At 41.9% G+C, this 15,143-nt stretch overlaps 3 protein-coding genes across 3 annotated transcripts in view; 2 read left to right on the forward strand and 1 right to left on the reverse strand.

The window, feature by feature from the left end:
• The window catches only part of LOC146634681 (protein NLRC3-like), a 256,953-nt gene that overhangs the window by 98,530 nt on the left and 143,280 nt on the right, over nt 1–15,143 (reverse strand). The window lies entirely within an intron of this gene.
• Nucleotides 1,770–3,594, forward strand: LOC146634685 (mitogen-activated protein kinase kinase kinase kinase 2-like). Its single transcript, XM_085343620.1, has 5 exons — nt 1,770–1,797; nt 1,877–2,000; nt 2,160–2,218; nt 2,303–2,406; nt 3,544–3,594. The coding sequence occupies exons 1-5, from the start codon at nt 1,770–1,772 to the stop codon at nt 3,592–3,594; spliced, it is 366 nt and encodes a 121-aa protein (XP_085199746.1).
• On the forward strand, nt 3,612–6,941 carry LOC146634686 (mitogen-activated protein kinase kinase kinase kinase 2-like; the record flags this gene model as incomplete). Its single annotated transcript, XM_085349937.1, has 6 exons — nt 3,612–3,681; nt 3,770–3,841; nt 3,917–4,003; nt 4,086–4,156; nt 4,260–4,315; nt 6,578–6,941. Coding segments are annotated over 6 exons (444 nt in total), but the record flags the coding sequence as incomplete, so codon positions are not given.

Below are 15,143 nucleotides of genomic sequence, written 5' to 3' on the forward strand. Positions count from 1 at the left end.
CCAGCTTGGTGGTGAGTGTGGAGGGAATTATGGTATTAAATGCAGAGCTGTAGTCTATGAAGAGCATTTTAACATAATTTCCCCTTCTAGTGTCCAAGTGAGTGAGTGATGTGTGGAGGAGATGAGAGATGGCATCGTCTGTGGAACGATTTGGACGGTAAGCGAACTGTAGTGGGTCCAGTGTGTCTGGTAGTGAAGAAATGATGAAGTCTCTGACCAGGCGTTCAAAGCACTTCATCACTACTGAGGTGAGGGCTACAGGGCGATAGTCATTGAGAGAAGCAGACCATTAAGACATTTAAAAACCAATAAAAGAACTTTAAAATCGATCCTGAAATACACGGGGAGCCAATGCAGCGATTCTAAAACCGGTGTACTGTGGGCCCACCCTCTGGTCTTCGTCAGCACACGAGCTGCAGTTTTGTAAAAGTTGTAAGGGTGATATATTCTTTTTGGGGAGACCAGAGAGCAGGGCGTTACAGCAATCAATGCGACTGGTAATAAAAGCATGCATCAACATATATAGCTGAATTTTTTTAATATTTTGTACACAATAACAGAATAATTTCAGAAAAACACAAAATGACTGGTGTCAATATTATTTGCCCCACAAAAAAGGTCGAATATAAAACAATATTGCAAATATTGCACAGTTGGAAAAAAAAAAGCACTACAGCTCAGTTGTTCCCGCCATCCTTTGTCCTCCTGTTTCCCCTCCCTCTCCCCTCCAACGACGAGTTTGATGGTGTTACGGATTCAAATATTGGGGATGGATACAAGAGGAAAAACCACAATAACAACACTGGTCCGACCGGGTTGAGTCAAACGATGATTTTAATGATCACACGCGTGGGAGATGGACACCGTACGCAGACAGCATCAGATCTCAAAATGGTGGAGCATTGATCAAACTCTTATAGCCTCTAGTGGCCCCCACCTTATCATAAAAGCCTAAACATTCACATGCTTTCTCTCACACGGCGCCTAAGCTACGACCTTGGCTCCCTGTTTATCTGCTCCTGCTGAGATGGGGCAGAAAACTCCAGCATGTTCTGTTCTCTTCTAATCAGACAAATAAGGCGATGACTTTCTGCGAACAGTATTTCTTATAACTCAGCAGTATAATGCATCATGAAACAATATCATTCATTCACAATAAATCAGCAGTCTAATGTAATGCAAATCAGTTTAACAAATGCAATAGTTATCACCTTCTTCTAATTCAGGAGAATAATGCAAACTAAAACTACATAATAATTCACAATCTTCAATTAGGGGTCTAACGTGGCATAAAATAATATTATAATACCACATTGGCAAACTTCTCCCAATGTTTCCACTGAAGGGGTTGAAAGTTAAAAAGTGCCGAAGGTTAAGTTAGGTTTGGAGTAAATCATGGATGTGCGCACGTGTTTGTGTGCAGCTTGTAGTGCAAACGTGCGTGCAGAATTCATGCAGACATGTGTAACTGGTCGTTTTGAGGTAGAAAAGAGTGATGCGCGGTCAAGCTGGTAGTTGAAAGTGTCAGTCAGAGTAGAAGAGCATTGTGTAAAAATGCAAGTAATAACAAAAAAGTGCAAGTCATTAATCGCATCACCCTGAAAAACCTGAGTAAGGAGTGCAGCTCCTGATGAAAGGAGGAGCACTGAAAACCAGGAAATGATGTTTCTGGAACAGTCTGATGACTGAAGCTGGATGTTTGAAGTCTCAGTGAACTGCTTGTCTTTTCCCCACAGCTCCTCCCTCAGCGATGTATATGGCTATATGTTATGAACAATGTGCTGATGTCCGTATCAGGTAACAAACAGCGTGACACAAATGGAGAACATTGTGTCCACTCGATAATATGCTGCTCTAAAAAGGCTCCATCCTGCAGGCAAGTCGGCCCAGCTTTACTCGCACAGCCTGCCAACTCTGTTTGAACAGAAAGGACATCTGCACAAGAAACACAGCAGCCTGTCACTCAGCACCAACCGCCTCACTGAGCGGATCAGTCTCAGGTACGACACGCCATCACAGATGCAGGGAAACAGGAGCTGTAGGTGCAGCAGTGTTAATAATGTCATGTATGATGCTACCACTTGATTTTGAGGAAGGAGGATACTGTAAACCCAATTTTGTCTGCTTGTTCTGACCTGGATATTCTCTGTTGGCCACAGAAAGTTTACCATATCTGTAAAGATTCCTGACACTAAAGATTGTAGGAGGTGCAGTGTAGGTAAGCAATGCCGAGTTACTCTGGTCAGTCTGTTTGTTCACGGAGAACAACTGCAGACACTTAGTCCTGCTCTCTCTGTTTCAGCAAGAAACCCATACACAGATAGTACATATCTGTGCGGGGCTGTCCCATCTGGCCTGGTTTTACTCTTGTGGTATGAGCCTCTTCAAAAGTTCATGCATCTAAAGGTTTGTACAGATATGTCGAACTTGCCACCTGAATAAATGTCTTCCTTTCTAACTCTAACCCTATTTCCACAATGCAAACCAGCCATTAGACCTGAATTACATAAAAGTAGACAGACAGCATATCAAAATCTGAAGCATGCATTGTTTTTTAATAACATATGCATACTTTTTATTCAAGCCCAACAAGATTTTAGAGACTAAATAAAAGAAACGTTGTATAAACGCCGTCCAAAAACACCAACAGCACCTTCTCTGGGTCCAAGCTCGTGTAACTGAATGGTTACCATGTGTTTTCTGTGCTACAGGAACAGTGTTATCAGCACACAGTTCAACGCCAGCATGCACCATTAGATCACATAGCACAGATAATTGACATTTTTTTTGTGAATGTCTCGCACATTTCATAACGATAATGTATGTACTGTGAGAACAGAGCTCTGTGTTAAGCCTGTCTGCAGTCCTAACACAGTGCTGCTTGGAGAAACACGCCTGTGTCACAACATTATGGAAAAGTGGCATCAGTCCAAAGACGTGCAGTTAGGGGATGGATGGATGGATGGATGGATGGATGGATGGATGGATGGATGGAAGGATGGATGGATGGACGGCTGGATGGATGGATGGATGGATGGATGGATGGATGGATGGAGGAATGGGTGGGTGGATGGATGGATGGACGGATGGGTGGACGGGTGGATGGATGGATGGACGGGTGGATGGATGGATGGATGGATGGATGGATGGATGGATGGATGGATGGATGGACGGATGGATGGATGGATGGATGGGTGGGTGGATGTTTGGACGAACAGATGGACGGGTGGATGGATGGATGGATGGATGGATGGATGGATGGATGGATGGATGGATGGACGGCTGGACGGATGGACGGGTGGATGGATGGATGGATGGATGGATGGATGGATGGATGGATGGGTGGGTGGATGGATGGATGGATGGATGGGTGGATGGCATCGGTTTATCTTTAATCTCAAGATTTAATAATCATACAAGAATTCTGTTGTGCTGTTTTTGACGGTTGTATGAACAGGTTCAGCTCAGGTTTAACAAGCATCACTTAACCATCCATGAGAATTTATTTAGTTTTTTTTGTTTTCCTTGGTGACTGTTTCACAGCAACTCGCCATCAGACTCCCAGATTCTCTTCTCAGCTGTGTGTTGGAGTGAGAGACTGTAGTAATGATAAACCACCAACCGGCCAACAGCTCAGGTTTGATATTATAGAGCTGAACGGCGCTCCTGTTCCAGTGCCAGGTAGGACCGTTTCTGCGTGTCTCTGCTGACTTCCTGAAGCTTCAAGCTTCAACTTGTTGCAACAAGCTTCCTTCTTTCCGTGCATCAGGAGATAGTGGAGCACTCAGAGTCGTGCAGGTAACCCAGCTGGACCGAGACACTGTTCTCATCACCTTGGAAAGTAAGTCCCCTCGCATATTGTGAATCCTTCAAATGTCTTTCATGCTCATTCTCAATCTGTGTACTGTTTGGACAGGAACTGTAAAGATCGTGAACCTGCAAGGACTTCCATCCAGACAGCTGGCTGCAGAAATAGTCTTTGACTTCCCCATTGAAACACTAGGTAGAAATGATGATGTGACAAACAAAGTGAATGAGAGCTGATGTGTGTCCTGAAAGCTGAGTGACACCTCCTGTTCTGTCAGTCTGCTTGCAGGATAGTGTGCTGGCGTTCTGGAAGCATGGCCTCAAAGGGAGGAGTTTCCATTCAGATGAGGTGATGAACTAGTAAATTCATCCAACGTTGGCTGAGCTCGTATCATGTGCTTATCATATTAGTTCTAAGTCATTACACATGTGAATTTTCACTTTATGTGCAGGTAACACAAGAAATTACAGATGAGAGTCGTGTGTTCAGAGTTCTGGGAACAAACAGGTATGTTAACTGTATGCTGACAAGAGCTATCAATCACTGTGAGAAACTAGTAATCCTAGTACATCAGAAGTAATCAGGATAGTATTTTTCTTGATACTATTGTTAATAGACCTGGAAGTGATTTTCAGAGTAGCATGTGGAAGTAGCATGAATACTGCTAGCATTAATGGTAGCATTAAAGCAGGAGTCACACTAGAGTGTTTGTTCTGTTGGTTACTCAGATCCAAGGATTTAGGAAATGCAGCCTATGTGTTTGCATGCAGCCCTCCAAAGAAAAACAGCCATTAAAGTTACCAACTACCGTCTACCTGACACTTTGTACAGAAAACTACTTTCCTTAGTGCTAATTTTCTTTATTCTAGTACCAAATCACAACAATAGTCACTTCAAGACACTGTATATTGTAAGGTAAAGGCCCTGCAATTATGGTGCACAAAGGTGAAAAACTCCCTTTTAGCAGGTGAAAACCTGAACCAGGCTGGGGGAGGGGCGGGCATCTGCTGCGATTGGTTGGGGGGGTGAGAGGAGGAAGACGGGACAAAGACAATCTGGGGAAGAGAGCCAGAGAATATTCTCAACTAATGATTGAATGCAGAGAGGTGTTTAAACAGATAGTGAGTGAAAAGGGCGACTGAAGAAGAAACACTTGGTGCATCACGGGAACCCGCCAGCAGCCTAGACTTAGGCTAACTAAGGGAGGATTCAGGGAAGAAAGGAAAGTTTGAAGCCTAATGTTAAAAGTAGAGAGGGTGTCTGTCTCCCAAACCCAAACTGGAAGCTGGTTCCACAGAAGTGGTGGCTGTAGTTCAGGTGGGGGAGCAGGTCACCTACTCCCCGTCTACATGCCAGATATCCTGCATGAAAGTTGCTCTTCGGTGCATCCGTCAGAGTATGAATGGGTGTGAACGGGTGAATGAGGCAAGCTTTGAGTGCTCAGAGTAGAAAACCACTATATAAGAACCGGTCCATTTACCATTTACCAAGAGGGGCCTGGAAACCGAAGGGTCTGGCTCCCATTTTACTTTTAAATACTTGGAACGAAGTGCTCTAATGGGGTGATATGGTACTATAAGGTCATTAAGATAAGACAGGGGCTGATTATTCAAAACCTTTTATGTGAGGATTTTGAATCTTTTATTCTGGATAAAACAGGGAGCCAATAAATGTTCTGTTTCTAGTCCCTGTCAGGACTCTCGCTGCAGCATGTTGCTCAGAGCAGTCTGGAATTGATTTTTGACTAAATAATTAAAACTAATAATAATATATTACTATATTATATTACTAACAAATCCAGGACACCCCTGTTGATCCAGCAGCTCTTAATGAAGTTTGTAATAAGAATCGTGGTGAGTTCATTAGAAATATTTCACTTTTCTTTTTTAAATCAGTCATTACTGGAATCATCTGAAGTGCAAAAACAGTGGGATTATATATGAGAAGGACGGACTCAAAGACTGTCGTGTATCACATATGTATTACATCGATGTCCAAAATCAATGCATCATTAATGAAACTGAAACAAAAGTACTGAATTTCATGTGGAAGACCAAACCTCAGCATTCAGGAAAGTCTTATACAGGAGCAAAGATAATGGACGTTACCCGGAGTTTTCCACTGTGAAACCAGGAATAACAGCTTAAAAATGTTTCTGTGATCTAAATCATTGTCAGCCTGGCAGGCAAATAGCGTGGACACCAAAGTTTGTGAACGTGAAAACCTGAGAACAAAGACATGTAGGATTTTAAATCAGTACCATAGGTGTGTCTACTGGGAGGCTGAGGCTTAGCGCTGGTGGCTGCCAGTACTAAGTATTATTATACAACCCTTATTTTAGTTGATCTTATCTTCTTTCCTTGTGTTTCAGTTAGTTTTTACTCAAACTGGGTGTAGAAGGAATCCCTGCAAAGGTTTCTTTTTCTTCTGTGTTATGTTTTATGTATTTCTCAGCTCTTTGCTTCCTTTTTTCTACTTTAAACTTGTTTGTATGCTGGTGTGTAAATGTTCACACTTATCATAAAGTTTAAAAAAGTAGTAGGCGTGGTGATGAGCAGGAACAGGAGTAAAACTCCAGTAAGTGTACCAGTACTGTACCAGTGTGTAGCATTAAAGTCAAACTACAGTGGTTGTAGTATCAGTAGAGTAGTGTTAGTACTAGAGGTGGGAGGAGTAGAAGCAGGTGGAGGCACTGGCTTTAGGTTAGTACTGCCTTTCTCTGGTTCTCCTTTACAACTCATCTCCTTCTCATTTGCTGACAATGTGCAGAGACATCCTCCTTCAGAGCACACCGACTGATGACCCGTCAGCACTGAGCAGCCTGTACATCCTGACAGGACACGAAAGCAGCTACTGAGAGAGGACACGGGGCTCATTCGACGGTGTTACCAAAGAAAAGCACAGCCTGTCTGTAACTGTGGGGTGGAAACGATGCTCTGTTTCACTGAGGCTGTGCCAGGAAACGGTTCAATGCTGGGAATGACAAATGTTAGGAAGGTATCCTGCTGACTGTCCAGCCTTCACCTGTACACAAGACACCTGTCAAGGTCCTCGCTGGGGTTATAGTTGATAAAGCTTTCTAGCTTTTCTTGTCTATTCAGCTTACCTGCTTAAATCAGACCTTTCTGTTAAAGCTAATGCAGACTCCACTGATCCGCCCGCTCAAGCCATTTTCTGTCTGCATGCTGCACATAACCTCTTTGGACCAGAGTGCTGTGACACCTACACCTTACACCTGCAGGAGCTGCTCGGCCATAGAAAGCTGCTCTGTGAAGTGCACGGCTTTTTTGCCAGTGTTGATTTTATGGGTTTAATGTAATAACTAATTTTTCACATCATCGTCTGAGTCGTAATCCCAACGAGGAAACCTGGAATGTAAAACCTGATGGACGCTCCAGCTGAAGAGTGAAGTGTCAGACTTTTAATGGATCTTTCAAGCATTAGCGTACTTACAATGGCAGAAACAGTGCCACGTCTAAAGCATAGGAGTCATCTTCATCTCATTCTTCCCATTTCATGCAAGTTTCTTCTCATCCTCAGATGGACAGAATTTGGTTTGCTGACTTCATTCAGTCACACCATACTAGAGCATAAAAAGTGGAAATAAACTGGTCAGTAAGAAAGTGTGATGCTTGAAAGTATAGCGTAAGGACAGCAGCAGCACTGCATTTACAGCTGATATGATGACTTCAGCATCTTTAAAGAACTGTGAAGGAATTATCAGTGCTAACACAACCTTAAGCACGTGATGTGACCGTATACACTGCTTACACTTTCAGTATCCTTACTTAAAGAGAACATCTCAGAAAAAAGTACAGTTAGCAAGAAGCTTTGAGAACAAGGCAGTGTTATTGTATGCTAACCACCGTGGTGGTGTAGCATGTCCTGATAAAAAGTGAATGTGGTCACATCATACTTGTTAACTAAAATGAAAAAATAAAATAATTCCACTACATGGGTAAAGATATTTATGATATTTATGGAAAGGATACTATAAAAGTAACACTGGCCTTTCCATGAGAGAAACTTGAAGTACAGTATGCATGTTGAGATTAATGTTTGTTTAATATGTTTTTGCTACTATGTGAAGATGTGATGTTATTAACAACACAGAATAGACAGAAATAAAGATTTTCATATCTCTTGGAGTTTTATGAAGAGTTTGTTGGGTTGTTCTTCTTTGAATGTGTGGATCGATGCTTCTGCGATTTATATCTTAATCCTTCAATTTGTAAAAAACATTTTGAATTCCGTTTGAGAAGATAAATGAAGGTTCTTGCGTTCAAGTGGAGGCTCTAGCAGACTGAGAAAGTAACTGCATAACTGGTCAAAGGAGTTTGTAAAGAAAAGCGTCTGGACTTCTTTAAGTTACTTGAAGACGTTTCACCTCTCATCCGAGAAGCTTCTTCAGTTCTAAGGTCAAATGGTGGAGAGTCCCAGATAACTGCATAACTATGTTATTCCTGCACCCATAGCAGCAAGTAAGTGAAGGCAGTGATGAGGGCTGATGAGTTCTCAGATCACTCAGTCAGTCTCTGAGCGTCACCTTTATTGTGATCGCGCACTTTAAGCTTTCATGCCTGTATTTTTGCACAATTGTGATAATACTGTATTGAAAGAAATCTGTGCACAGACGAACATGGGGTGGCTTTGCTCAGGTAGTAGAGGAAGGTGCTTCAATCCCCGTCTGCATGCCAAATATCCCTGGGCAAGATACCAACCCAGAGTTGCTCTCCGAATGTGTGTGAACATTACACAGAAAGTGCTTACAGAGAAAAGTGCTTGCGTACACCTGAATGAGGCAAGTTCTTTAAAGTGCTTTGAGTACTATATAAGAACCAGTCCATTTACATCGCCAAAACACTCAATACTCTCTTTACGAAGTTCTCTGTAGTTTGTTTCTCCAGCACCATATTTGACCGCGGTCAAGTGAGCCCTCACTTACGACGACACAGTCAAGCCAGCCGCACCTAAAATGTTGTTGCACTATTCTTATGCATATTACGGTACGGGTGCCGACTGGCTTAGAAATGCAGTCTTTTGTGTCCTGACCAGAGATGGGCAGTAACGCGTTACTTGTAATCCGATTACTTTTTTCAAGTAACTAGTAAAGTAAGGGATTACTATTGCAAAAACGATAATTAGATTACCGTTACTTTCCCGTAGGAACGCTGCGTTACTAAAACAGTGATTTTTTTGCGAGAATGTCTCATGACAGTGACGTAAGCAAGTGCAACGTCCGTGACAACAGCTGTGTGCAGATCAACAATGGATAATATATCGAGTGCGGGAGAGAGTATGAGCGTGCAGCGTTTAAAGCGTGGAAGTACTGACCTTACTTTGAGTTTGATTCCATAAAAAGTGACAAAAACATTAGTGTCCGTTGTGCGTGGGAAGAAAACTTCTTTTTACGGCGAAAAAACCCCCTAAACTTCCAAGCAAGCACCGAGTGCGCTACGACGTAATGGGAAAGTCACAGAGAAACTCGCGGATTCCTGCACACCTGCACCAGGGTAAACCTCCGCCTACCCTACTCCTGCTTTACAGGTGAAAATAGAGCCAAAGGACCGCTAGTCTTTGATTTTATTTATTTTCTGCTGTGTTTTACTTGCATCTATTTGAAACAGTGAGTGTAAACACAAAAAATATTTTATTTTATGTGCTGGAATGGGCAGAAAATAGGTTTAAATATTAAACAAATTCCTTCCAGTCAGAGAATGTTACATATAATTCAATTTTTGCTTGATGCATAAAGTTAAAAGATTAAAACTAATTAAACAAGTTTTAAAAAGAGAGACTTTTCCATTTGATTACATTTTATATGATGAATTATGCAGAAAAAGTAGAATTGGGCTGAAAGATCTATCGCTTTATCACCTATTCAGGTTGTAAATCGTGTTTTTTAAAAGTAACTAAGTAATTAATTACTTTTGAAAATAAGTAATCAGTAAAGTAACAGGATTACTTTTTGGGGGAAGTAATCAGTAATTAGTTACTGATTACTTTTTTCAAGTAACTTGACCAACTCTGGTCCTGACACTATTGTACTTCACAATCCACTCCCAGTTTTGGTTCATCTCCACTTTTCCACTTTTTCCACTCCACCCTGTGATCCACAGCCCAAATTACTGTACGATTCAGAGAAAATTAACAGTAAAATTTACCCAATTTACTGTACTGTACTCTATATTTTCTCATATTTGAGCTCAGATTACAGGAAAACTGTAAGAGGTGACACTGATATCTCACTAGATTCTGACTCTGGGTGACCCCCACACACCCAAGATTACTGTACGGTTTCTGAGATTGCTTTGTTAACCCTCTCAAGGCAGGCATTGCAGATATGCAACAGTTAAAAGCTAACAACCTGATCACCCCACATACATATTTCATGAGTTTTTTACTCAGAAGTACCACTGCAGGTATTCTTTTGTGCATTAGCAACAAAAACTTAATTTGAGCCTGAGAGGGTTAAGCATGAGTATGACAAAGGCTAAGAAAATATACTGCCTACAATAATATCAAATTTAAACAACAAATTACAAAATTGCCACACCTGCTGTTATTGCCAGGTGTTCGATAGAGCATTATTTAGTCATAAAAAATACATATCACTGAAATATCATCAGTAAAAGAAGCACTCTGTCATGGTCCTGGGTCAGTGACCCAGTGCTTTTAGTTATCATTTTCTAGTTTATTATGATGATGATGATTATTATTATTGTTTGAGTTCTATGTGTGATATTCGGTCTGCCTTTGAGTCTGTGTCTCTGTCTGTCTATGGTGTCACCCCATCTGTTTGTGAAGCTGTCTGTTTAGATCTGTGTCTTGTTTGGTTCCCCGTGTCTGAGTTTCCTGTTTTATTGTGAAGGTCTCTGTCTGATGTGAGTATGTTCAGTTTACATTTCCCCTGTCCCATCAGCTCTGATTTCTCCCAGCTGTGTTGCCCTCCTGTCTCTCATCCCCTGATTACTGGTGTGTGTGTATTTAAGCCCTGTGTGTTCTCCTGCATGTTGCCGGTTCGTCTGTATTACTCAGTGTATCCACCGTGCCTTCTCCTTGCTTTTCATCGTCATTCTCCTCTGCTCGTTTTCAATCAGGATTGTGCTCTGTAGTTTAGTTGTTTCCCAGTTTAGTTTAGTTCGAGCCCCGTTTGCTGTTTGTCCACATTCTTTTTGTGTTCAATAAATCACCTTCACTTCTCCACGACTGCCTGTGATTGGATCCTCATTTATTCCGCACGGCTCGCCTCGAACATGCTATATAGTGCTTTGAATGCACAGACTGGTCTTAATGTTGATCTTTGTAATCTTCAGTGTTACGACCCGGCTCAAAAGCCGCAACATAAAAACAGAGATGAATAGCAGAGTGTGGGTGAGAAGAGGTTTCATCCTAAAATGGAAAACCAGGTTGGCTAAAATGGCTGGTGCCACCAAGGCAAAGACTAGTGCACTGCCGGGAAGCTTGCCTCAGGTATGCTTTTATCCACACCTGACTAGGTGTGGCCAATTAGCACCAGCTGAAAACACTGAGACGATTAGAAGCTGCAGAGGGACGTAACATTCAGTATTGATATTTGTAAATGTAAACTATGAGGATTTATTTATTTTTAATTCTTTTCTTTTTTTTCCCTCTTTTTTTCTTTTTCCAAATAAATGTCCCGATTGAGTAATGAAACTAACCCAAAGGAGAATTCTAACAATATTAGACAGGCCATTCAATATGCTTTATCGTGGACAACTCGTGGCTAAACCCCCCCCCCACACACACACACACACACACACACACACAAACCTCTAATCAAACATGAAAACGGATAATCCAGCTGAAGCTTCAGACAGCCGTCAGACAGTGAAACACTGCCATCTGCTGGACGCGAATAACAAAGACGCTGCTTTGACGGGTGAGGGAGTTTCAACAAGTCTGCAACGACTCAAGCATCAAACTACAGAACTATTCTAGCGGACATGGTGCTCTAATGACTGCTTCATTAACGCAGGTCAGAAAGGATCAAACATATCAATAAATTATAAAACACAAAACATCTCTTATTGCCCAGGGCTCAGGAAGTGAGTGTGTTCCTTATAGCCTATTAAACCTTAGCAGGTTATTTTGATGTGTTACAGATGAAACAGCTATCCAGTAACATTCAGCTACAAAAACGCTTTTTTATAATTACTTTTTTACAGCTTCGCACTTTTACACAAGTTTTATCATCAGTGTCACAATGGCTGCTGCTAAAATTGAGTACAAGATATTTGTTGGCCTGATTAAAAGGTCTTGATGCGTGCTCAATCATCAGGGAAGTAAATCTCCAAAAGTTGATTCTGTTCTTCTGGACGTAGCGTTTTCAGTCAGAGAAACCAGCCGACTGAAGGAACAATGGGCTGGGAGGTCAGTTCCTTAATCATGATTATGCAAATTCTCATGACCATTGATCAACAACCACTGATCAATGGTCCTGAGTACCATTCACAGAGAGTTGGAGAACGGCTGCAATCACAGCATTGTAAGATGGTGACAGATGTACCCTTAGGCCCCCTCCTTGATTCAGAGAGGGTCTTTCCCTTTTCACGTAAATGGCCTCCTTGACTCCGCCCTCAAACCAGCGTTCATTGCAGTTATTGTTGACAATCACATCGTGTCGTGTAACCATCCAGCTCACATATTCAATGTAAATGATTTGTTGAACTGAAGACATGATGAATGTTCCTGCATTAAACCACATCCAGCCTAGTGTTCTCACTCTCCCTAAATGGATCTGTTACATTAGTGATATATGGGAGTTGTGTTTCAGTCTTTTCCACATGAGGACATTTACATTTAGTTTTTGCTTTACTGATGAGTGGCTGGTTAACCTGCAGTGGTTGAAGCATGTGTCGGTCGTCTGGAAGAGTAGGTGTAGAAGACGTCTTTAATGAATGTAATGCTCTGAAGGTGTCAGTGATTACTGTGAATTCATTATAAAAGTGGATTTCAGTGAATAAAGTGAATAAAGACAGGCCCTCATGGTGACGCTCAGGTGTCCATAAAGTGTAACAGGAGAGCTTTGTCATACTTTCAGAGATTTTACATGAGCCAGTCTTTCAAAAATTACATAAATAAATAATTCATTCATTCATCCACAGGAAACACAATGCTCATATCTGAAAGTAAACTCTGATATATATCCCCGACTAGAGTTACTACTAAATAAAGGATCGCCCCAAAATGACTAAATATATAAAGACACTCTCCAGAAGAAGTTAAAGGGATTTTATTTATTGTACAAGCAATATCTTCATAAGAATTACAAATTCTGCAGACATATTACCTTCTTACTGAACCTGAACAACTCACACACAGACGTGTCTGCTGCTTATCTTTGTTCAAACATGATGTTTTATCTTCTCTTCAAAACACATTACTCATCTTTCTGGCATCGTGTTACATGAAAACACCTGCATTCTACCTGTGTCATTGTACCACAAAGACAATGATTGCAACACTGTGCTTGCAAAATAGAAGAAATAAGACGACCAGCAAATACATAAAAGATGGTAAAAGTGATTCCATCTTTGTGTCTCCTCCCATTGTTTCCCCAGTCTGTCTAGTTCCCATATTCCCAGGACACCGCTGGACAACAAGTGGGTATTCCAAGACTGAGAGACAGCCAGAGTTGGCAAAAGATCAGACATTCTCCACTTAAGTAGAAGTAAAAATACTATTGTTCCAGTGAAAGTTAAAGTACTGATTCAACTTCATTACTCAGCTAAAGCAAAAAAGTACAGGCTCGAAGCGCTTACAGAGAAAAGCAGACAACAGAATACAACAGAATGCTGATGGCGGCAGTAACACACACTTGGAGGAGAGGCTCCAGCCGTCCATTCCAGCCCTATCCCTAACATTAACTCTAACCATAACTTTAACCTTAACCCTATCAGGTCTTGTTTTACAAAGCGATTCATGATTAGAACAAAAAACACATTTACACATACCGATGATTTGTCACATAGCATCGTTACCTGTTGGGATGAGAACGTGTTGTTTCCAGAGCACCACAAATTGGGGTGTCTGTAGCTCAGGTAGAGCAGGAAACCTACTAATCAGAAAGTTGCTGGTTCAATCCCCGCCTGCTCCAGCCTGCATGCCAAATATCCTTGGGCAAGACGCTAACCCCAAGTTGCTCTCCGATGCATCCATCGGGAGGATGAATGCGTATTAATGTTAGATAGAAAGCACTTACAGAGAAAAAGCATAGAAAAAAGTGAGTGCATGAATGAGGCAAGTTGTAGAGAGTAGAAAGGTTTTATACAAGAACCAGTTCATTTACCGTTATATTTTAGTTTCATTTTCAGTTCTGTACTTTTTACATGTAATATTGATTCATTAGATTGACTACATGTATTAGACCTAACTTGCTGACAGCAAATTTAAGCAACCGTAATAATTTATTTTCAGCGTCTGAAATATTTATTTAGTTTGTTTTTTGTTTTCTTTTTGGCTCCTGATATTAGTCAACTACTATTTGTCAATGTTGAACTAATAATGAATCTAAGAAAAGCTATTTGTCACGGTTGGCCAGCGTCAACCGTGGGGATGTGAGGAAGGAGGAGCCAGGCACGGAGCTCTGAATGCAAGCAGTGCGTTTATTTACAGTGAATGGAAAATAACAATAAATCCGCAGTGCGTTCCCGACTCCCGTGAAATGTCCTCTTCCCAGTGCTAGTGTTCCTTGTCTCCGCTCCTCAGTGTCTGAGCACCCCGTGCTCGCTGCCCTCTCGTCTCCACGCTTCTCCTGGGGAGATAACAAACAGGCAGCCGTAAGACACATACAATGCGGCAGACTATCCGTACTGACTGGCCGAGAGACTAACGTGAAGTCACGCAATGATCCAGCGTCAGAGAGAGCGCCACCGCATTCTCAAGTAGCTCCTCTGACAAGGCTTGATCAGCTGTGTGATGGTCTTCAAGTGTGGCCAACCACCTGGCAGGGCCACACCCACCAGGCCTGAAGGTGCCTGTAAACAGGTGCTCTCAGAAACTCCGGCATCCACACACACACACAGATATACCTGCAAGCAGGGAGAACGAGGGACAGCACACCAAAAACACACATGTCCATAACTGCTGGGTCGTTTAGACTCCTGAGCTGTGCACGAGGGGTCGAACACCCACTGGAAGGCCGGGCACTGGTTTTCAACCGTAATATACCTGATGTGCTCAGGTAACCTGTAGCGCCATGAAACCTCTGTCACACCAGGGCGCATAAAAATGATGCTTTAAGAGACTGATGGAATCAGGCAGCAGGGAAAACATCCACAAAATGCTACTTTCAGTTTGACTCCCTAAGACT

This window comes from Diplotaxodon limnothrissa, linkage group LG3 (assembly GCF_057381915.1).
Source record: "Diplotaxodon limnothrissa isolate DT_005_m linkage group LG3, D_limnothrissa_male_GT1.1, whole genome shotgun sequence".
Lineage (NCBI taxonomy): Eukaryota > Metazoa > Chordata > Actinopteri > Cichliformes > Cichlidae > Diplotaxodon > Diplotaxodon limnothrissa.